This window comes from Capricornis sumatraensis, chromosome 21 (assembly GCF_032405125.1).
Source record: "Capricornis sumatraensis isolate serow.1 chromosome 21, serow.2, whole genome shotgun sequence".
In the NCBI taxonomy this organism is placed as follows: Eukaryota; Metazoa; Chordata; class Mammalia; order Artiodactyla; family Bovidae; genus Capricornis; species Capricornis sumatraensis.
Window position 1 is genome coordinate 60206327 of NC_091089.1, and position 24726 is coordinate 60231052.

Here is a 24726-nt window from a genome sequence, read left to right on the forward strand (position 1 = left end):
TTCTCTCACAGCCTCCCCTCCCATCCGTTAGTGGGTCCCGTGGTTCCTACCTACAAAACTTCTACAGAATGTCATCACTAGTCACTGCTATGCATCGCTACCATCTTGGTCCAAGTCATCTCTCACCTAGATTACTGCAGGCTAATTCTTGTTTCTTTACTGTGTTTTGAAGGATAATTAAACAGGAAGCATCCTAACCACGTGCTCCCTCAGTTAAGCCTACCTACAGGCAGCCTGTATCAGTGGTGCTCCCAGTAGGTCCGCAGGAGCTCAGTAGAAATGCACTTTCTCCTGAACCAGAAACTCTAGGTCGGGCTTCCCAGGTAGCTCAGCTGGTAAAGAATCCACCTGCAATGCAGGAGACCTCCTGCATCGGGAAGTTTCCCTGGAGAAGGGATAGGCTACCCACTCCAGTATTCATGGGCTTCCCTGGTGGCTCAGATGGTAAAGAATCTGCCTTCAATGTGGAAGACCTGGGTTTGATCCTTGGGTTGGGAAGATCCCCTGGAGGAGGGCATGGCAACCCACTCCAATATTCTTGCCTGGAGAACCCCCATGGTCAGAGGAGCCTGGAGGACTACAGTCCATGGGGTCCCAAAGAGTTGAACATGACTGAGCGATCTGTCTAAAGAGCCCCCTAGGGGAGCCCAAGGTCACTCACGTTTGAGACCCACCAGCCTACACGTCAGACCACTTGGTCCCAGCATCCAGTGCCTGCCCAGCGGACATGCACCCTAAATACAAGGGCTCAGGAGGATGCGCGAACTTGCCCTCAAGGTCAACAAACGCAAACTGCGATAAGAAGCAACACAGCCCTCACCTCTCGCTTTGCTCTGGCAAGGTGGCCTCTGGGGCTCTCCTTTCTCATCTGTGCGCGAGACTGACGTTTCAGGCTTAGGACTCTCAAAGACCGAGTTCTTTCTCACGTTCTCCTTCTCTTCCAATCTCAGCCTCAGGGCGGCCACCCTGGACAGAATTTTCTTCTTTACCCCCTCAGCTAAGTGTCCACTTCCTGGAGTTTTTTGCTTCTCCTTGACCTCCTGTGACTTCATCACTGCTGGCGGGGGTGGACAGCTAGCTTGGGCCGCCATGGAGCCAACCTTCTCCTCCTCCCCCGACTTTTTCCCGTGGCCCAGGGTGGAGTCCTGTTGGTAGGGGTCCAGCAGCATCTTAGGAGCTTTCGCTGAAGCACGTTCTCTGGAAACAGATGCCAGGGGCCCCGCCAGGAAACCAGATGTGCCTGTGGGTTTGGTTTCCCCAGCGGGGGGCTCCTCTATCTTATGTTCCTCAATTCTGTGGCTTCTTGAAAAGTCTGTGATGCCTCTTTCAGGAGGGGGCGTAAAAGGCCCCCTGGTGAGACCACTGGAAGAGGGCGCCTGCTTCCACTCCCTCTTCATAGCTCGCCTTTCCTCTGAGTCAGAAGAGGCACGCTCGTGGTTTCTGGGCTCCATGAAGTCCTCCTCACGGAGGTCATGACTCTGAGCTGTGAAGCTGCGAGTAGTGACTCCAACAGATGGGGGGGTCACCCTGGCAAGACGGCGAGAGAGAGCTAGAGCGGGGGAAACTAATGCTGCTCCGTTGCTTTTACTGGGTCCAGGCCCCCCTGAGCGCCTCTCCCCGCCTTCCTGTACTCGGCTTCTGATGCGTCCCCCTGGCATCACCTCCCCACCCTGCACAGGGCTCGGGACTGCCGAGATGGCAGCATGCACGTCCCCCCTTGCTCCGTCCTGGCGACTTTGTCCTGCCCCCCATCCCACACGGTCCCCTTGGCTTTGGTTGGTGCCATTCTCGCTTGGAGGGGTTTCCCCACTTTGCTGGGGACATGGAACTTGCACAATGGCAGGCTGGATTTCCAGTCTCTGGTCCAAGTGTCCCCCCTTCGGTTTATTCTCCACTCTGGTGGCCCCCAGTGTGGACCCAGAAGGCTCTGGTGGCTCCATCCTGGCCCACCCCACACTCATTTCATCAGTGGGGTCCACAGAGGACTCCAAGATGTTAGGGCAGGACAGGAGCTGCTTAAAGAAAGTGGGGCGATCCCTCTTGAGTCGGTTTTCATCTCGATTTTGGCTCACCTGGTTAGCATTTTCCTTCCTTCCAGTTCTGAAAGCCTCTGGGAGCAAGCCTGTGACACAGACTTTCTTTCCCTCTACAGGGTCCACAGATGACTCCAGGAATCTGCGTTGGGTCAGATACTGGGAGGAAAGACAACTCCAACTTTTACAGCCAGCTCGTTCTTCCCTTTTATGGACTTTTCGGTTATTAGCAATTGCTGAGCTATACTCTACCTGAGGACTGCAGGCTGATGCTGTCTTAGAGGGGCCCGGTTTAGGCACGGCAGCACCCGCCTTTAGAACATCAGGAATTGCCCGGATCCTGTCAGGAATGAGACCAGCATCCATCCCCTTGAACCCAGAATCTGTCAGCTGTCCCACTGGCCAGGTTTCTGGAACAGAAGCCTCTAGAGTTATGATCTTCAGCTTTTTACCCGCTTCCCAACATCCTGGACTGCTCTCTTTCGACTCGTCCAGAAGGACGTTAGAGAGAGGGGGAACTTGGCTCAGAGGCTGACTGTCATCTTTCACTGTAGATTCAGCCACCACAGACACACGACTGCCCGAGCTCTGCCCTCCTCTCTCTGTGGAGCTGGCTGATGAGCAGTCCGAGGGCACCAAGTTTGTTTCCACTTGTCCGACAGATGTCGTGGGCAAAGTTTCCTGGAAATTATCATCAGGAGAATGCTGCTGGACCCTCTGTGCCGTTTCACTTCCTTTTTCTTGGAAATTCTCTTCAAGGCTCCTGGTGTGTGCTCTGTGCCCGGTCTGGCTCTTCCTTCTAGACAGGTTACCAGTCTGAAGAGGGGAACTGCTACAGAAACCCTCTCCCTCTGGGAGTTGAGGAACTTGGACATGGATTCCGGGTCCACTGAGACCCATGTGTCCTAGCTCTCTTGAAGATTTGATTGTGGAGCCATTAAAAACATGAGCCAACTGTACATTGGAAGGAAGTTGAGAAGTCTTTCCATCTGGTGCCCGAGGTGAACTCTCCTCAGGGCCACCTGCAGGGCTGACCCCAGCAGCTGAAACAGCAAGGGATTTGGGTGGGTGGCCTTTCGGGGCAACGGAAAGAGCGGACGTGTCCCCATTCGCCCCCGTCACCTCAGCACACTCAACATTAGCAGTTAGCGTTGTGGGCTTCTCCTGAGGAAACTTTGCTACTGAACTATGACCTGCCGGTATGTCTGCTGGGTCCGGGGCACCGGAGCTAGAGTTCTCGTCACCGCCCTCCTCTTTGGCCCAAACGGAAGAGTTGCTCTCTGGAGCTAGCGGCCATCTTTCCTCAAGGTCCCCTGAGTGGCTGGGGCTCAGCCTCTCCTGGCCAGCCTTCACTATGGAGGCCGGCGTGGAGGCGGAGCCCTCTATGTTGGCTAGATGCTCCCCGGTGGCACCGTTACTGGCTTTCTGTGAGATGTTCCAGGTGAAAGTGCTGATGAAAAGAGGGGAGTCGGGAGAGGTTCTCTCGTCACTGCTCCCGCACGTAGCCTGGGGAGGCTCAGGACCTCGTGTCTGAGAAAGAACGTCCAGAGTCTTGTCATCGGGAGGACATAAATCAGGCAGTTCGCTTTGACCTGCCAGCTCTAAGTCCAGGGAGCACATTTCTTGAGGCAAATATTTACCGACTGGGGCTCCAACCGGAGAGCCCACAGTATCACATGCTCCCTGGTCACCTGCTTCAAGACGCTCCGAGCCACATGCGGCTACTCCGTCCCCTGGCCCAGTGCACATGGTTTCCAGGGCGGGGATGGTGTGTACAAACTCAGGGGACACAGAGGCAGCCTGGGGCTGGAGGGGAGGCCCCGACAGCTCACAGGGGGACATGGCTTCACCGCTGGCTTCTGGGATGCTCGGCGCACGCCCCAGGTCTCCTGCAGAAGGTCCGAGCGTGTTGCCACCTCGGTTTTCTTCATGCCGTGCCCCTTGGGTACAGCCGTCTACCTCCAGGTGTTCCGCCAATGATGCACTTTCTTTGTCGATCCCTCCTAAGTTGGGGAGGGACTCTGTTGTGGTCCCAGGAAAAGTAGGCTCCTCCCCAGTAGGCTCCGAGAAAGCCGGCATGTGGCCGAGAGAGATTCGCTCCCTGACTGTTTCCTGAATTTGTACCTAGAAGATGAAAAGTGATATTAATAGAATTGTTCCTGGGAGATCCACAACAGGGCCTAAACTGCAATCCCAAGAGTGTTAATCCTCGATGACTCTAGTTAACAACGAGTAGAAGGAATAATTGAGATCTACGCAGTAATTCCCGAACTCTCTAGTCGTGAGACATCTTGAAGAAATGCAACTCTTGTGTTGCAAGGGATCCTCAAATTCCCCATTATAAGTAAAAGGCCACCTGACAATCGATTTTTTTTTCCTTCCCAGGAAAAAATATGGAATTTATGGTAAATTATTTGCTAAACTTTTAAGTCACAGGAGTTCATGTGAATCTTTTCAGAATGAAACTTCACATGATCATAAATAAAACATGCAGTGCCTGTAAAGTACCAAAGAGCAATTTTTAATTTTTTAATTGAAGGATAATTGCTTTACAGTATTGTCTTGGTTTCTACCAAACATCAGCATGAATCGGCTCTAGGTCTACACATGCCCCCTGCCGCAAAGAGCAATCTTTGTCCCCTGAGGCCAGCTCGCTGGTTGATTACTGAGGAGGTGTGCCCTTGAACCCACCTCTAATGAGGCAGTGGCGTTATGATTGGTCTTTGGCACTGCCCATCATTCCTGCCCCAGGTAGGTTAAAAAGTCTTGAAATACTGCTTGCAGCCACCAGTGATTCATCTTTTCTTGCCTTAAGGCTACCTTAAGTTAAATTTTCATTTACCTCAGATTTTACTGGTGTAGAAGTGCTAACTGAACAAGAAATTCTGTATGGCTTCCTATGCTATGAACTCCATGGGTGCTAGAACCATTTGCTGAGTCAACAAACATTTAACAAACACCTCCAGGGTTGGGCTTCCCTGACAGCTCAGTTGGTAAAGAATCTGCCTGCAATGCAGGAGGCCCCAGTTCGATTCCTAGGTCAGGAAGATCCCCTGGAGAAGGGAAAGGCTACCCACTCCAGTATTCTGGCCTGGAGAATTCCATGGACTGTGTAGTCCATGGGGTCGCAAAGCACTGGACTGAGCGACTTTCACCCCAGTGTGTTAGAAAGAATCCCAGGTGATGGGGACATGTGACAGGCAAAGTGTCCACGTGCAGGGAGCACCCACTCTGCATTGAGACACAGGTTGTCCCTAGCAGGGGCTCCATAAACATGTGAAGGAACCAGTATTGAACACCACACACCAGCTGAGTCAGATCTGCCCAACTTCACCCCGTTACACCTCTAAGTTTGAAAGACTTTGGGCTTTTGTCTGCTTCTGTTCTGGGGACAACTGTTTTAAGAGACTAACCACAAGCAGGGCCCACTGCTGGCTCACATCCTGGTGTTTCTATAGAGAAACAGTCTATATATTTTCCACTGTGATAAATGGAAGTGGGAAAAGAAATTTCCAGTAAGCAAGCAAGGTTTTTTTTTGAGGTGTCCAGGAGTTTGTGTTCATGTTTTTCCCTCTATAATACCTATAACATGTAGAGAATGTTCTTTTCACTTACTAATTTGGTTCAGTTTCTGTGAGCTACAGCACAAACCTTCTGAATGATTATGCATAGAAAGTGTGGGCAGCTTCCCAGTCATGATTTGAGATGTGTAGGGTGATTATCTGATTAAAAACACCAAGACCCTCTTCTGAGCCTTCCTCCCCTGCCGGAGTTTCCACCACCTATGTCAGCCCTTTATTTTAAGATCTTGCCATCATCACAACATCAGTGCCAGCCAGTTATGGATGGATTAGATACCATGTGTAGAATTCCCTGCCAGGCACTGGACAGTTTTTTCCAAAGGGCTCCAGTTTAAAAAGGCACTGTGTTGTTCCCTGGCATGTTACCATACTTTCCTAGTTATCAGAGTTATGGGCAATAGCTAAGAGGCTAACGCCTGGGAAAGATGAACCTGGGACAAGCAAGCTTTGACTAGGATAGTTCGGTCCCTGGCATGTTGCAGCCGTGGTGTGTCATGCCTTGATTTATGGAAGAGTCATGTTCCTACTTACTGCCGTACACTCGTGCCCCTCTGTCTACCTTTTAAAATAAAACCCTACTTCAAAATAGCCTAGTGAAGCCCCATGTGTAGAGAAACATGGCAAATCCTTGACCATGTAGAATTCATCCACTGGAATATTTACTGAGCACTATGGTCATGTATGGATGTGAGAGTTGGACTGTGAAGAAAGCTGAGCAACAAAGAACCGATGCTTTGGAACTGTGGTGTTGGAGAACACTCTTGAGAGTCCCTTGGACTGCAAGGAGGGCCAAACCAGTCCATTCTAAAGGAGATCAGTCCTGGGTGTTCTTTGGAAGGAATGATGCTAAAGCTGAAACTCCAGTACTTTAGCCTGCTCATACGAAGAGTTGACTCATTGAAAAAGACTCTGAAGCTGGGAGGGATTGAGGGCAGGAGGAGAAGGGGACGACAGAGGATGAGATGGCTGGATGGCATCACTGACTCCATGGACATGAGTCTGAGTGAACTCCGGGAGTTGGTGATGGACAGGGAGGCCTGGCGTGCTGCGATTCATGGGGTCGCAAAGAGTCGGACACGACTGAGCAACTGAACTGAACTGATATACCAAGCTGCTCTAGGGACTGGAGAAGCATCAGCAAATAAGGACCGCTGGCCTTTGGGACGTTAGGTTCAAGCAACCGGCCATACAAACTGGTCCTACTACTGATGAACCATTTAGTCCACATTGTAACCCATGGGATTTTTCTCAAAGTGGCATTTTAACAGCCCAATGTATACTTGCCGAGGCTCACAGCATCAGTTTCAAGGTCAGGCTCCTCGGAGGCCAGCTCAGAGAAAGGGAAACCACAGGCTCACACCTTTCGAATGAGTCAGACCTTTCTCTCAGGAGGCACTCTCTTAGTTAAGTCATTACGAAAGAACTCCAGCGAATGATTCTCCTGCTGCTCAGCTATTCTCATCATGGAGTGAGCAGGGAGACTTGGGCGATTGTTAACGTAGGAAATTTGTTCTCATTCAGGTGAGGACGAGGGTTTCGGCCCAGCATGGTGTGTGGACTCAGAGGGCTAGCCACCTCGGCTTCAGCTTAATCCCACATTGCACACATGACCCCTTGTAACCACGTTAGCCTCTCTGACCCTCGTCTCTTCCTCTAAGGCTAACCACACGCATATCAGCACTATCCTGCCAAGTGCCTGGCACCCACTGACACTCGCTTCCCTTGTTCTGTGAAAAGAAGTCATGGTTGCAGCGAGAGACACAGCACCTCTAAGGAGCGGAGCAGCGCTCTGCAGGCTTTATGCCAGCTTTCTCATTCGAGGGGTAAAATAAATGAGATACTGACGCTAGCATCTCTTCTTCGCTGATTTCAATACCCTGGGTCCAATCAGGAAACAGAAACCACGCAGTAGGTCAGGTAATGGAAGCCGAGTAGCAAGAGTTGTTAACGGCATTAGAGGAAGAGCTGGGAGACCTTGGAAAAGCCCACGGTGCCCTAAGGGAGGGACAACCCTGAGAAGGGACCACTTGCAAGGGGCACAGACCGAGCCGGGAAAGGTGTAATCAGGCCACCAGGTAGCAGAGAATTTGCTGGTCTGGAATTGCTGGGTGAGCCATACACCACACGCTTCCGTGGGTAGACAGGGCGCCAGTGGTCAGAGGGAGTCAGGGACCTGCAGGGGCAGAGGCCTTCTGAGGGTGGGTGGGCTACAGTGAGAAGGAATGACAGAGGCCTGCGTCAGGAGACAGTGGATGCTGGTGCAAGCAGGAGGGTTGCCCTGCAGAGTGTGGTTTCAGAGTAGAGAGGGTTGCAGGGCAGTCACATCCAGGCCAAGGCTACGAGGCTGCAGATGGACCAGGGTCTGGGTCCTGTGGCTGCGGCCAGCTCTACAGGACGAGCATGCAGCCGTCTCCCCGACCCCTGACCCATGCTGCAAAGATGAAAGCCTCCTCCTCCCCCACCTCCACTGTGAGCTTCACGTGGTGCTTACTTTAAAGGAGAAGTGGGAGAATGAAACTAATCACCAAGCGTGTATTGAAGGGTGCTTCCAGACCTGAGAGGCAGTAACGGAGAACTGGCATGTGAGGTCACTGAGGTCAGAGTTTAGACGTCTGCCCCGGGGTCCCACAGTCAATGACAGAACTCGGATTTTAAGCCAAGACTGACTGATTCTAAAAACCGTAGAGAAATGACACTCAGTCATGTCTGACTCTTTGACAACCTCCTGGACTTTAGCCTGCCAGACTCTTCTATCCATGGAATTCTCCAGGCAAGAATATTGGAGTGGGTGGTCATTCTCTTCTCCAGACATCGAACTTGGGTCGTGCGCATTGCAGGCAGATTCCTTACTATCTGAGCCACCAGGGAAGCCCCAGCTGATTCTAAAGCCCCTTCCAACTCAGGTTTTCTAGCCAAAATTAAAACAAACCCCACCCAAGGGTTGGGAATGCCCTCTACTAACTTAAATCCAGAACTTCTGAACTGCTGAGACACATCGAGTAGGAGAGTATAGTGGTCCTGCTTCTTATGACTGCTTACTTATCAGCTTCCTCACAAGCTCTGACGGTCAGTTTCAGTTCAGTCGCTCAGTGGTGTCTGACTCTTTGCAACTCCATGAATCGCAGCACACCAGGCCTCCCTATCCATCACCAACTCCTGGAGTTCAGACTCGCGTCCATCGAGTCAGTGATGCCACCCAGCCATCTCACCCTCTGTCGTCCCCTTCTCCTCCTGCCCCCAATCCCTCCCAGCATCAAAGTCTTTTCCAATGAGTCAACTCTTCGCACGAGGTGGCCAAAGTACTGGAGCTTCAGCTTTAGCATTATTCTTTCCAAAGAAATCCCAGGGCTCATCTCCTTCAGAATGGACTGGTTGGATCTCCTTGCAGTCCAAGGGACTCTCAGTCTTCAACACCACAGTTCAAAAGCATCAATTCTTCAGCGCTCAACTTTCTTCATAGTCCAACTCTCACATCCGTACGTGACCACAGGAAAAACCATAGCCTTGACTAGACAGACCCTTAGTCGGCAAAGCAATGTCTCTGCTTTTGAATATACTAGGTTGCTCATAACTTTTCTTTCAAGGAGTAAGCGTCTTTTAATTTCATGGCTGCAATCACCATCTGCAGTGATTTTGGAGCCCCCAAAGAATAAAGTCTGACACTGTTTCCCCATCTATTTCCCATGAAGTGATGGGACCAGATGCCATGATCTTCGTTTTCTGAATGTCGAGCTTTAAGTGAACTTTTTCACTCTCCTCTTTCACTTTCATCAAGAGGCTTTTTAGTTCCTCTTTGTTATGCACCGAGCCCGTATCTCCAAACCAACCGAGAGAGCGAACAAGTCCACCGTGGTAATGCAAAAGCAAGAAGGGAATTTTTTATTTCTAGTGCGCTAGGGCTCAAGCCTCATCCGACGCAGCGGAATCAGACGAGAGCCCCGAACAAAGCAGTATGGCGGTTTATATACAGTCAGCTCTTTATCTCAGTTACAGGGTACTTGGCGATACCTGATTGGACAGGCAGAATGAGCTCATGCAACGCCTTCCTTATGCTATCGCATATAGAAATCTTTCCTTATTTGGTTAAGGAATGTTCTTCAGGAAAACAGGAAACATGACTCAGGTCCCCGGCACTGTTATGCACCTCATTGAGCCGACCACTCTGCCTAACATTCCCCCCTGTTCTTAGATCATACAGAGGAATCCTCCTCTGGGTCCTGAGATACTGTTTGATATTGCTGCCGAAGCACGAACAGCTGTACTGTATTAATGCGCTCTTTTACAAAGGCTACAAGTCTATTGATAATACAAGGGCCAAACGTAAGCATTATTAGAAGGATTATCAGGGGTCCTAGCAGGGTAGAGATTAAAGTAGTCAGCCAGGGGGATTGTTGAAACCAGGACTCAAACCATCCCTGTTGAGCCTCACGCTCTCGTTTACGCTGGGCTAGCCCCTCTCTCACTTTGGCCATGGATTCCCTAACTATTCCAGTCCGGTCTGCATAAAAACAACATTCTTCTCCTAGGGCGGCACAAAGTCCCCCCCCGTTGCAGAAATAGCAGATCTAGCCCTCTTCTATTTTGCAAAACTACTTCAGACAGGGAAGTTAAAGATGACTCTAAATGACTAATAAACTGTTCTATACGAGTGATGTCTTCATCTATGGCTGCTCTTAAAGAGTTAAATCCTTGACTTTGCATGGACAAAGCTGTTATTCCAGTTCCGGCCCCGGCTATTCCCAGACGGAACATAGTTGCTATGGTTAAGGCAGTAATGGGCTCTCTCTTAACTTTATAAGCCCTTTCTTGTTGAATAAGAGTCAATTTGTGGGCCCAATAATCATATACAACTTCTTCTGGTCGATACCGTATCTTTGGTATCACAGCCACCATAACACAAAATTCTTTTTTAGGATCAAAAATGGAGCTATGTACACAGGGAGTCAACCCAGTGTGAGAGAACACCCACCATCCTCCCATCTGTGGAACTGACCACCTGGCTACCGGCAAACTCATGAGTTCAACAGTAAGGGCACACAATGAGGATCCGTCTGGCGGCACTTTGCCCATACATAGTCCCTTTCCCCACACTTCTCTCATTGTAAGGCCTACTTTTCGTTCTCCCCATCGACATTGGGGAGGATCGGTGCCGTTGGCCAGGGTCCTAAGAGGCGTTGAGGCCTACTGCCTCGTAATAAGGGGGAATTAAGTTGTAACATAACCAACAGGATTTAGTTGCCTCAGGATGGGTTTGATTTAAGGTAGCATAAGCTGCCTTTACTAATTTCCATAGTGGATCTGTTTGTCCAAGTTTAGCAAGGGGGCCTGCCTCTGGGTCTTTTGTTGGTCCCTGGGATGTAGGTAGGGAGGTTGTCGGGTAGAGAGTTGCATGGACCTGTTCAACGGGGTTTGGACTGATACTATACATTTGTACTGGTTCTAAAACTTGACTTACAACAATGATCCCATTTACAAGTAGTCAGGTCATTTCTGGTCTGAAGCCCCCATGATATCCCGTTGACCCAGGCCTTTTCTTTTTTTGCTTTGTCAATGTTAAACCTTATTTTTACCTGGGCAAAGTTATGACCCTTTTCCCAATTGGAGTACGGAGGTATGGGTCCTACAAATGAGAAGTTAAGCAAGTCCTGATTTCCTACATCCCACCGTCTATACCCTGGAGTCTCCGACCCATCATTAGAAGTTACGCAGTCCCAAGATTTACAATAAGAGTCCTGTATCCCCCAACAGATCTTCCAGTTGTGCCTGGGTGCACCTGGACATGCCCAGAATGCATGATTCCGGAGGTAGCCCCTTTTCCAAGGTACATTTACCACCGGCTTAAGGTCAAAGTATAAGTCTGGCCACCAAGTATTTGGTGGATGTATTGCGGTGGTGGAGTTAAGCATCTCACGTGTTAGTCCATTTTGCAGTTTCCAGGTGATTTTGACGGGTTAGTGCGGGTTCACGCTGGCAGCTTCGGAGCAGAGTAACATGGTCATCCATAAGACGGTCCAGACGAGTTGCCTTGGTCCTGTCGACGACGCCGGAGCTTCAGCCTCCGGGGGTTGGACGGGTGCAGAGACGCTTCCCATTCTTTTTTAGCGTCTTCCTGCTCTGCTGAAGTGGCTGGGCGTATGTGGTTGCAATGCACCCAAGGCCCGATACGGTCAACAGAGAAGATTCCTGGAACACCGGCTTAGGTCTTTTTTCATCCTGTTTTTCTTCTTTTTCTTCAGAAGCTTTCATGACTAGTACCTGTGGGTTTAGCGAGGTTGGAGTCGGGGAAGAGGGACGGGGAGGTTTAGGAGGTTTAGAAGGAGCGAGAACAAAGGGTTTCAGCCATTCCGGCGGGTTTCTCACTAGATCCTGCCAGACCAGAATGTAGGGAGTCTGGTCTGGTCTGGGTGCCCGGCAGGACTAGGGGTAAGCACCCCGTCTTTAACTCCCTGGATAATTTGGGGTTTGAAGTTTCCCTCTTGTGGCCATCTGACGTCAAAGGTGGGCCACTTGGCAGAACAGAAAGTCACCAATTTGCTCTTCTTCACCAGTAACGAAAGATTCTGAGCTCTAGACTTAAAATCAGAAAAATGGTCAGTCATCAGAGACAGTGGAGTAGAAGTAGGTTGCCCCATGGGTACAGAGAACACGGACAATGACAACAAGACTCACACGGACAGTGCCGACAGAGTCACAGAAACGACACAGACAGATTCCAACTCTCAATATTACTTTCAGTCTCCTTGATAGCACTGGAGACCCCTTCTCTACTTGCAAGTGTCTTACCATCAGGACGTCCTCAGTGCCAGCTGCCCTCCCGGTTTGCTACCGGGGACCCGGCCTTACGCTGGGCTTACCTCTTGACTTTACACCTAGATGCCTCCCCAGTACGATACTGGGCCCCAGACTTAATCTAGGCCTCTGCACTGCTAGCACTGGTGCTCAGAGCTCTCAACTCCTAATGAGATTATTCTCTTCTACCAGGAGAGTTGTCCTCCCCAGTAGGCCGGAGATCCCGGACGAGCCCCCAAATGTTATGCACCGAGCCCGTGTCTCCAAACCAACCGAGAGAGCGAACAAGTCCACCGTGGTAATGCAAAAGCAAGAAGGGAATTTTTTATTTCTAGCGCGCTAGGGGCTCAAGCCTCATCCGATGCAGCGGAATCAGACGAGAGCCCCGAACAAAACAGTATGGCGGTTTATATACGGTCAGCTCTTTATCTCAGTTACAGGGTACTTGGCGATACCTGATTGGACAGGCAGAATGAGCTCATGCAACGCCTTCCTTATGCTATCGCATATAGACATCTTTCCTTATTTGGTTAAGGAATGTTCTTCAAGAAAACAGGAAACATGACTCAGGTCCCCAGCGCTGTTATGCACCTCGTTGAGCCGACCACCCTGCCTAACACTCTTCACTTTCTGCCATAAGGGTGGCGTCATCTGCATATCTGAGGTGATTGATATTTCTCCCAGCAATCTTGATTCCAGCTAGTGTTTCTTCCAGGCCAGCTTTTCTCATGATGTACTCTGCATATAAGTTAAATAAGCAAGGTAACAATATACAGCTCTGAGGGTAGGAATGTGTTATTCTTTGCTGAATTTTCAGAACCTTAGCACCTAGCAGGGACCCTACTGTGGAATGAATGAACATGAATGAATACAAGGAGGGGGAAGGGTAGACCAAACTTAGTAACACCCCAAACCTGATTTTAAAAGCAGCTTGAAAACTTACACCCTGCTTGCACAATAGCCTCCAATCCCATCTCTAGCCAACATGCTGGGTTCCATAAACACATTGTTTCCATCTGTTAGCCTTTCCAAACAATTCTGCCTCCTAGGTGTGTCTCTGATTCCATGGAAGGTGTGTCGTCTCTTCACCCACCCCATGAAGTTCGAGGGTTATCTTCATTAGTGGGCGTGTCCTGGATGCCACAAAGGGCATGACACTAATTTGAGTAACTAACAATAGAAGGTGGTATGAGATAAGATCCCTCTTCTCAGATAGCTTATAATCCAGCTGAAGAGACAAGATGTACAGGGGAAAAGATAAATAGCAATTCTTGACGAGTTTTGCTAGTGGCCAAATGGATGGAATTTAAACAGTTCTGTTCCAGGAGTGGAAAAATCATCACTGAATCTTCTTTCACTTGGAGAAGATTCCTGCAGTGCAAAAAACCAGAGGGTGCTGTCTTCCACATCAATTCTTAAGATAATTCTTGGACACTTCCAGCGCAATCACAGGAGACTTCTCTGCTTCATTAGAGTGGGCAGATATGGTAGACACTTCTGGTTGACTAACAGCAGGCTCAACCCCCTTTTCTCCCTTGCCACCTACAACTACAGGAAGCTGGAAAACCACATGTCCTCCCAGTTTCCTGCATAGCTAGAGGGGGCCCGGGGGTCAGTTCTGGCTAAGTAGTAAGGGGGATTCCAATAAGGAACTTTCAAGGAAGTTTTGCTTTTCTTATATAAGTAAAGATACAGACATCATGGGTAACTTGCCTAACCCCTTCCTTCCTGTGATGAAGATGTGATGCCTGGTGCTGCAATAATTACCTTGTAGTCATGAGGTAACCAGCACAAGAATGAAAAGTCACACTATAGCTGGTGGAGCAAAAAGGATGGACTTGGGAGATAGCAGCCATCCTTAAGCCACTGGATCAATATTAAGTCCTTCTACGCACTGACTTCTTGGTAATGAGAAGTCCTCATGTTACGGCCACTGGTCATTGGTTATGCTATTAACTGCAGCTGAGAGCTTTCCTAACTGATCCTAGAGGAAAGTATATTTCTGAAGGATAAAAGAAAAGGCACATTAGGTTCACCTGGAGCCCTTCAGCAGGCACTGGGCAGCTTCAGGCAGGGATTAGTCTGAAGGACAGTGTCAAAAGGGGCATCGGGTGTGGCTCCTGGACCTCACGTCTTGGGAGCTGGCCAAAGTGCCAGGGGATCAATAGGGCCTGGGGCAAGGTGAACTTGAAGTAAGAGGTGGGGGAGGAAGACGGAAATGTGAGAAGACGGATCAAAGGAGAGGCCATGGTTCTAAAGGCCACATTCAGCCATCCAGAGCCAGGAGAGTTAAGCCCCTTAGATCTTTGCTTCAGCTGGGCGTTCCTGCCATAGGCCGCCATGTCCTCCCAGGCATGCAACAATTTTCTTTCTTTTTAGACGCTCCCTGAATGTTCTTTCCTCTTTATCTGGACTAGATACAAACAGCCCCACAACCTCCAACAGCTGTCTGCACACCAGTTTCCCCCTGCAGTTCCAGGAATCTTTAAATGGCAGCTTCCCCACTCCCCAGCCTCCTGGCTGGCTGCAGCCTCGCCCACGGCTAACCTTTCCCAAGTTATCTGCTGAGCCCTCACTATGGGCCTGGCGTCATTTGTCATCCGATAGATCAAATCCATACCACCTGGGGACGTGGAACTGAAAATAGCCCAGGTCCCCTAGCCAAAGAAAGCTTAAAGGCAAACCAGAATATTTCAAGAACTTGAGTTTATTTTTAGAAGTTGCTAGGATATCCAGAAATGAGCTTCACTTAAGGCTGTGAATGTGAAAACACAAGGTGGAGGTCCCACATCTGAAATCCCCAATCCTGGGAATTCTCTGGTGATTTAGTGGTTAGGACTCCACACTTTCACTGCTGAGGGCAAGGGTTCGCTCCCCGGTTGGGGAACTAAGATTCCACAAGTTGCACAGCGTGGCCAAAAAATAAGACCTCCAGTCCTGAAACACCTCCTTCATTTGACCAGTTTTCATTCTGGACCCTTCTTGCTGTTGGTTCAGCCGCTCAGTCACGCCCGACTCTTTGACCCCGTGGACTGCAGAACACTAGGCTTCCCTCTCCCCCTTCACTGTTCTTCCCAGAGTTTGCTCAAGTTCACGTCCATGAGTCAGTGATGCCATCCAACCATCTCACATCCTTCTGTCGTCCCCTTCTCCTGCCTTCAGACTCTCCCTGGAGACAGGTAATCTTCAGCCAGCAGTGGTTGCCACCCTACCCGATTTCTTGGGAAAGTCAGGTTTTTGAAATACCAATTTGATTTCCTGGGAGAGGACTGGGTTTCCATGATGTACATACACCCTTTCCTAGAGCTTACAGGCTCTGTGCACAGAGCTATCTTTGCCTGGTAACATGGTATGAGCCAGGGCACAAGCCAGGAGCTTGCGTTTTTGTGCATCTCAGGTGATGGAAGAACAGCACCACCCCACTAACGATGATCACCAAGCCTTGAGCTGCCCTTAACCTTCAGTAGGCACTGCTCTAAGCGCTTTTACATTAAAGCATTTAATGTTTGCAAAATGACACAGAAATGTGTGCCTATAGGACTGGGTCATGTTAAAGAGAAATATACCAGTTATTCTAACACATGAGACCATTTCATGGTAAACTCCCCAAGCATCAGCTCAGTTTGTGACCCCATGGACTGCAGCATGCCAGGCCTCCCTGTCCATCACCAACTCCTGGAGTTCACTCAAACTCATGTCCATTGAGTCGGTGATGCCATCCAACCATCTCACCCCTCTGTCGTCCCCTTCTCCTCTCACCTTCAGTCTTTCCCAGCATCAGGGTCTTTTCAAATGAGTCAGTTCTTCGCATCAGGTGGCCAAAGCATTGGAATTTCAGCTTCAGCATCAGTCCTTCTCAAAGCATAACAGCCCAGAAAAGCAACTGTCTTCCTTCCCCGTGGACAGTTTTGTTTTCCTGCATCTGACAGTTTGTTGGGAGATGAAGAGAGCTTTGATTTTCACATACACACGCATATGTGCTAAGTTGCTTGAGTTGTATCTGACTTTGTGACCCCATGGACTGTAGCCCACACCAGACTCCTCTGTCCATGGGATTTCTCCAGGTAATATTGGAGTGAGTTGCTGTGCCCACCTCCCAGGGATTTTCCTGACCCAGGGATTGAACCCATGTCTCCTGCAGCTCCTGCACTGCAGGCGGATGCTTTACCACTGAGCCACTGGGGAACACACACAAACATAAGCAGAGTCAGGAAGGCTAATGATTTTTCTTGCACGCCACCAAGCATCTCTGGACACTTGGGTGTTCCGCTACGTGCCAAACATCCTGACACTTGAGGTGAGAGGAAAGGGGAGCAGGGTGATGGAGCAAGCAGGCCTCGGAAAACCCAGGTGTTGTCCTGGAAGCACTCCCTCGTGGGCAATGGTTCTGGCGAAGTCACTGGCTCTGAGGCGGTTTCTTCCACTGTAAAACGAGAGGGCTTGAGTGTATCTCCTGGCCTCCGCTCGCCTTGGTGTCCCATGACCTGCTGCCATGGAAACAATACAAACGTTGAAGTGGGGCTTAAACCTCACCTTCCACTTGAAACCATGTTTTCCCTTTGACTCCTAAGGCTTCTAAGATCTGCCTCAACTAGGAGAGCTGATTAGGGGGAAGGACACATACATAGACTGAGGCAGGACGAGCCAGTGAGGGCGCCCAGCGAGGACCAGGGGAGAGAGTGGGCTGGAGAATGCCCCCCAGCCCAATTCCCAGCTCGTGTCTGGCTTCACTCACGGCTGCCTCTCCTGCCTCTGTGTACCAAGTGCCCCATCTTTTCGGAAGGCTGCACTGTGTCAGCATGTGGGCCCCCAGTTGGTCCCGCAGTGTTCTGGAGGCTCACAGAGCTGGTCCATGCAAATGAAAATCATCACAGCCACACAGGCAAGACCAGCAGCTGACAGCCTCTAAACTGAATAGTCCTCACTGGGCTTGAGAAAAATTTTGGTTTCTTTCACCCAGTAACTCTCCTTTCCCCTCAACTCAGTTTTGCGAAGAATTAAGAGCTTCCAGACCCACTTGAGTTCCTCGATTCCCCTCCCCCAGCCTCCCCAGAGGCCACAGAGTGAATCCCAGATGTTGGTTTTTGGTGTGGTGGTGTTTACTTCCCACAGGCCGAAGCTTCTCTGCAGATCTCAGACTGGATAATGAGGAGGGAAAAATGATACCTTAGTCAGGTTCTAGGAGAGCATGCGAGTCAATCTCCTTACAGTTTCTAGAACCTGTGAGCAAAACCAAAACCAAAGTAGTAGCAGTTACCGTACTGCCCTGACAATACGTGGTACGAAGCCAGTTCTTGTAAACTTTAGAAACAGGAAATACTTGTCACATGGTTGCTACACTACTTGCCTACTCAGCGAAGCTTCAAAGTGTACACGGGTGGTGTTCCCTTGGCACTTGGAAAATCTTAACGTCAACACGTAGGCAGGTTGCCTGTCATGGATGGCTATCACCAAAAATGAGAAAATGCAGGACTGGGGTTTGAAGAGCCCCTTATTAGGCCTTGTATTTCAGGTAAGCAGCAGGACCGCTGTTATGTCCTTAGGTTTAGCTTCTGGCTAAACAAGAACTATCCCCCGAAAGAGTACAGATCTAGCAGGGAACCATTACCTAAGCCCGCAGTAAGTTACCCCATCAGATTCAGAGATGCTTCTTCAGGAGAAGCCAAGTTCCCTGGACAGTGAGATCCATGAGAGGACAGGGTTAGTCGTCTTATGGAGCAAGGCTCATAGCAGGCACTCAAGAGACAGGGCAGAGGACTAGACATCCAGTCTGTTCTTAGTTCCATGTCCCTTTGCTGACAGAGGCAGGAGCGTTCGTCCCTTCAGAGTCTGGTTCTCTACTTCTGAAAAGAAGTTGATCTACCTAATAACCTCCCTGAGGGTCCTGTGCTTTCAGGAATGTTTAGTCTCTAAGTCGTATCCAACTCTTTTTGTGACCCCATGGAAATCCCGCCAGGCTCCTCTGTCCATGGGGTTTCCCAGGCAAGAATACTGGAGTGGGGCACACTGCCTTCTGCAGCGATCTTCTGAACCCAGGTCTCCTGCATTAGCAGGTGGATTCTTTACCGCTGAGTCACCTGGGAAGCCCTATAGTTAATATGCTCTTTTCCATTAAACTCACTCTTCTTCACAACTAGTGACTTGGTGTGTTGGCCTCAATCTTTAGGTCTAAATGGAAGCCACCTGTTCTGAGTGGAAAGAGGCGTCTTGTTTATTCACGACAAATGAGGTTCCCCACACAACCTCTGCCTCCAGAGGACGTTAGCATAGTTACACCCGGGGGAACCAGGTACCAAAGTTGGGAGTGGGTCCAGCTGACAGGGCTGTGAAGTTCAAATATGCAGCCAGAGGGTTAAGTTTAAAGACCTGTACTTTAAAGATGAAGGGACGCAAAAGCAGAGTGGGAATAGGGAGGGGTGTCCTGCAGACTAGAAGTTCAGGAATCTTTTGATGGAGCAGTCAAAAACTGCCTTTCTCCTTGTAAATAGAAAGGAAAAGAATGATTCACTAAGAAGCTCCTGGAAGTTGAAGTTACGGGAGGAAAGACTTTTAAAAACCATCTGGGACTCCACGCAGTGATTTGGAGCTAAAGTAAAAAAAAAAAAAAAAAAGCTGAGCTGGTATTTGCACTCACGGTGGTTTGAAGACTCACACATAACTTCTCATATGTGTGAGTAAACGCGTTCCCACTATCTTCCCCTCTGGCGCTGATCTCACCTCCCTGGCCACGTGTGGGGTTCAGGGGATGACTAGGGAACAATTACCTCACTAAGCAGGCCCTCAGTCACTTCAACCCTTCAGGTTCTGCTCACCTCTACAGGCTGACTGGTCCCCACACTGGGCTGGGCAAGTATCTTTGAAAGACTCACCCTCAAGCATGGCTAGGAGCCTCTGGAGCCCAGGGGCCTTTGAAGAGGACCGCCCCCCTAATGTCAGGGCTTCTGCCTGAAGCCCCGCTCTGCAGCCACTGGGCAGGCTTTAGTAACACCCTGGAGCTCTCTTCTAGCCTTGGACCAAATGGAAACACTAAGGTTTTTTGCAGCAAAAAAAAAAAAAAATTGAGTCATACTGGTAGGTGGTGGGGGTGGCCGGCTAGGTTTGTCCCAAAAGGGAAGCAGAAAAACAGCCCCTGTCCACAGTTTCCCTTAGTTTGTTCTAAAACAATCCTGAAAGTCAGGAGACGTGAAATTGGGATGATGTGCCCACGAGCCCTGACTATCAGCCTTTTTGTTCCAGCACCTGAGGGCCAGTACCCTCATTCATACCCTTACATGCTCCCGATTTCTGACTGCACAGAAATAAGACTCTAAGAAGAAAGGAACTCAGAAATCTCTCAAAGTCTGACTTTAAAGATTATTGCCCTGCTTAAACGAAAGTTAACACCTGTTTCTCCTGTTTGCTTTCCTCAATACAACCCTAATCACCATCCCCACATCACTGCCAAAGCCCGGCCTGCCTAGAGTCCCGAACTGTTCGGGAAGAAGATGGAGGCAAAGATAGATGAGAATATTTTCCCCTAGCAAGCTCCCTGTACAACTAGGGATTTTCCCTACGACTTCAGAAACAAGTTATCACAGGCTGGATGACTTAAGAGAACACACACTTCCTCCCCACCCTTAGTTCCGAAGCTGGAGTCTGGAACCAGAGTGTTTCCAGGGCAAAGCTCCCTCCAAGGGCTCTAGGGAGAAACTTCTGTCTTTTGACCTCAACTAATTAAGCCTGCAAGCACTCTGGTCGCTCTCACATTCTCAGATTCCAGGTGGGTGTAGAAATTGGGTGGGGGACACTTTTCAACCCACTTCTTCCCCAGCCTCCCCTACTGGCCCTCCCTCCTCGGAGCCTGACCTCAACACTCAGCAGCAGAGCTTCACTTGGCTAGACGTGTGGTTTAGAGTGAGGAATGGAGACGCTGAGAGGGAGGAGGCTCTAACAACGGGACAGAGGCTGGTTTTCTTCAGGAGGCTACGCTTATTTCTGTGGTAAAAGCGAAGTCTGTCAGGAAGGGAAAAGTATAGCAGAGTTGTCACTGCTCTTGCTACTGAGGCAAATTCTCTTCCCCAAGCCCGGCAACCAAAACGCCCAGACCCCCCGAAGCTTCTAGTAAAGATAGTTTCTGCGTGAGATAGCTAAATGAAGCAGCCACAGGAGGAGACACAGAGTTGCCTGCGCAGACGCCAGAAAGTGAAGTTGCTCAGTCGCGTCCGACTCCCTGCGACCCCATGAACTGTAGCCCACTAAGCTCCTCTGCCTATGGGGATTCTCCAAGCAAGAATACTGGAGTGAGTCGCCATTTCCTTTTCCAGGGGATCTTCTTAACCCGGGAAAGAAGCCAGGGGGCCTAGGGGTATTTATGGGATTGAAGCCTGGAGGGCGGTCTGAGGCGTGGCAAGGGTGGGGAAACCTGATTGGAAATAAGAAAAAGGTGAGGTAATGGTTCTCTCCACGTCCCAAAATGGAGGCTGTTAGCGCGATCTGAGGGTGGAGTTTCGGTATTCGAAGGTCGAAAGGTCACTGAGCCGGCCACTCGCGCATGCCCAGTTGTGTGGGGGGCAGGGTGTTGGCGGCGTCTAACCAGTCTCCATCAGCCCAGCTCCAACCAGACCCAGCTGACTCCAAGTGCCTGGAGAACAGCTGGGCAGCAGGGCTGCTTGGAGGCCGTGGAAATCTCCAGAAGCAGTGAAAACAACCTTGACTGGTGAAGGGGGGTGCAGTGGGCTTGACTGAGGGTTAATGAGTCTTATCCAGCCTCCTGAAGGCTGCTGTCCCAGGGCCCAGACCCCATGACCAGCGTCAACCACTCCAGACTGGTTTTGGAGGGGGGACCGCTCAGTGTCTGAGCTGCAGGCTCATCCACCTGTGGTGGAGCGGCAGTGACGGCAGAGTCCTGTATGTTTGTAGTCCGATTGAGACCCCGAACTAGGGCCTTAGAAGCTGAGCGGATCTCATGATGGTTATTTTCCCACACAACACCATCAGTTTGCTGGTAAATGTGAAAGCACTTGTTTTTAAACCATCACTTAAAAAAAAAAATGCCCGAAATCTCGAGGCAGTATCAAAATACCTGTGCTGACTCAGAAAGATAATTTTTCAAGCATCAGCAGAAAGGGGAACTTACAGAATTTGCAATTTTAACCTCCTGCCCCGCCCCCACTCTCAGCTCTGTAAATACAGTGGAGACAGTACATTGAAGTGGGTGGGGGGAATATGAGTTTTCACGTTTCTGTCTTGCCTCTGTAACTAGATTTAATTCAGTTCGACAGGTAATATTGGCAGGCACTGTGTGTGTGTGTTCTTGGCATTTACAGATGAATTAGACCCAGGGTCTGTTTCCACCTACCTCACAAAGCAACAACCCAGCTGGGCAAACAAACAGCTGAAATCTACAGTAAAAGCTAGCAAGAGACTAGGAATGAAATTTTATTTGAGAGACGAATTTTTCTTCAGGGAGAGGAGAAGGGACAAGTGAAGCAGGGAAAGAGCCAGAACTTGCAGCCTGTGTGTTTACATTTATGAATTCCTTCATTCCTTTGTTCAGCAAAGAGTTGTGGAGAGCTCTCTATGTACCAGGCCTCACCCTAGCTCCTGGGGAAAGATTATCACTGGGAAAGATTGTGTATATTTAGACCCTGAATTCTGTGTGAGGAAGGAGATATGTATGGATGTGAGAGCTGGACCATAATAGAAGGCTGAGCGCCGTAGCATTGATGCTTTCGATGCTTTCCATTGATGCTGGAAAAGACTCTTGAGAGTCCCTTGGACAGCAAGGAGATCAAACCAGTCGATCCTTAAGGAAATTAACCTTGAATATTCATTGGAAGGGCTGGGGCTGAAGCTGAAGCTCCAATATCTGGCCACCTGATGCAAAGAGCTGACTCATTGGAAAAGACCCTGATGCTGGGAAAGGCAAGGAGGCAAGAGGAGAAGGGGGCGACAGAGGATGAGATGGTTGGATGACATCACTGACACAATGGACATGAGTTTGAGCGAGCTCAGGGAGATGGTGAAGGACAGGGAAGCTTGGTGTGCTGCAGTTGATGGGGCTGCAAAGAGTCAGCCATGACTGAGGGACAGGACGACAACAGGGAGGCAAAATCCAGGAGGCTGGCAGATGTCCTACAAGGAGAGAAGGTGGAGGAAACAGCACAAACAAAGGCACTGGGGTGGCCGAGTGTCCATTTATCTGCAATGACCAGGATGTGGGGTGTAGGCAAAGGGAAGGGCGGGAGCGGGGAGTCGGTTGAAAGAGCCCACAGTGTGGTTCTGGAGACCCCAGCACATGGCATAGATTTACTCTTATAGCAAGAGGGTCCATTCAAGGTCGACAGGAGCCAGGAAAGAGATGCTGTCATTGGTTTAAACAAGGGAATATTGTTCCCAGATTTAGGATTCAGGAAGGGTGTTGCAGTAACGTGGACAGTATCTTACAAGAGAAAGAGTTGCCCGAGGGGTCTGTTGCAATGGCCCAGAGGAAATCATGAAGCCTGGGCTATGGTGGTGGCTGCAGGATGGAGTGTGTTGTGGGTGGAATCGTGTCCTCCAGAAAGCTATGTTCAAGTTCTAACCCCTGGCACCTGTACATCTGACCTTATTTGTTAATAAAATCTTTGCGGATATGATTAAGTTCAGATGAGGTCATACTGGATTAGAATGGAGCTTTATAAGAAGAGGGACATTTGGATCCAGAGACACGCAGGGAAACCACCACGTGACCCTATAGGCAGAGATGGAGTGTGCAGCTACAAGGACGGCTGGTAGCCATCGGAAGCCTGGGGAGAGGCAGGGAGGGGCTTCCCCCTCAGAGAGCGTCTCCGGGGAGGACCAGCCTTGCCAACACCTTGACTTCAGATCTCTAACCTCCAGGAGCCATGAGAGGATAAGAACCTGTTGTTTTTATCCCCGCAAGGTGATAACTTGTTATGGCAGCCCTTGGAAACCAGTAGGGAGAGGAAGGTTCCAACTCAGGAGCCGCTGTAGAGGGACAAGTAACAGGAATCAGGGACTGGTCAGATGCAGGGAGTGAAGGTTAGGAGGGCAGCAGGACCATTCCTGCATTCCTGGAGTCCCACCACGAGGAGCTGCATTCTACACTCTTGTGGGACTGACACACCTGCTTACGGGAATGCTTGATACACTAGTTCAGTTCAGTTCAGTCGCTCAGTCATGTCCGACTCTTTGCGACCCCATCAATCGCAGCACACCAGGCCTCCCTGTCCATCACCATCTCCTGGAGTTCACTCAGACTCATGTCTATCGAGTCAATGATGCCATCCAGCCATCTCATCCTCTGTCGTCCCCTTCTCCTCCTGCCCCCAATCCCTCCCAGCTTCAGAGTCTTTTCCAATGAGTCAACTCTTCGCATGAGGTGGCCAAAGTACTGGAGTTTCAGCTTTAGCATCATTCCTTCCAAAGAAATCCCAGGGCTGATCTCCTTCAGAATGGACTGCTTGGATCTCCTTGGAGTCCAAGGGACTCTCAAGAGTCTTCTCCAACACCACACTTTAAAAGCATCAATTCTTCGGCGCTCAGTCTTCTTCACAGTCCAGCTCTCACATCCATACATGACCACAGGAAAAACCATAGCCTTGACTAGACAGACCTTAGTTGGCAAAGTAATGTCTCTGCTTTTGAATATGCTATCTAAGTTGCTCATAACTTTTCTTCCAAGGAGTAAGCGTCTTTTAATTTCATGGCTGCAATCACCATCTGTAGTGATTTTGGAGCCCAAAAAAATAAAGTCTGACACTGTTTCCACTGTTTCCCCATCTATTTCCCATGAAGTGATAGGACCAGATGCCATGATCTTCATTTTCTGAATGTTGAGCTTTAAGCCAACTTTTTCACTCTCCACTTTCACTTTCATCAAGAGGCTTTTTAGTTCCTCTTCACTTTCTGCCATAAGGGTGGTGTCATCTGCGTATCTGAGGTGATTGATATTTCTCCCGGCAGTCTTGATTCCAGCTTGTGTTTCTTCCAGTCCAGCGTTTCTCATGATGGACTCTGCATATAAGTTAAATAAGCAGGGTGACAATATACAGCCTTGACATACTCCTTTTCCTATTTGGAATGAGTCTGTTGTTCCATGTCCAGTTCTAACTGTTGCTTCCTGACCTGCATACAGATTTCTCAAGAGGCAGGTCAGGTGGTCTGGTATTCCCATCTCTTTCAGAATTTTCCACAGTTTATTGTGATCCACACAGTCAAAGGCTTTGACATAGTCAATAAAGCAGAAATAGATGTTTTTCTGGAACTCTCTTGCTTTTTCCATGATCCAGCGGATGTTCGCAATTTGATCTCTGATTCCTCTGCCTTTTCTAAAACCAGCT

The 24726-nt window shown here is 49.6% G+C and overlaps 1 protein-coding gene across 1 annotated transcript in view; it reads right to left on the bottom strand.

Moving 5' to 3' along the window:
* Positions 1–24726, bottom strand: part of ALPK2 (alpha kinase 2) — a 122862-nt gene that overhangs the window by 37932 nt on the left and 60204 nt on the right. The window contains exon 4 of the mRNA XM_068993670.1: positions 821–4157. Within this exon, the coding sequence (XP_068849771.1) occupies positions 821–4157 (3337 nt within the window). The remainder of the gene's footprint in view (positions 1–820; positions 4158–24726) is intronic.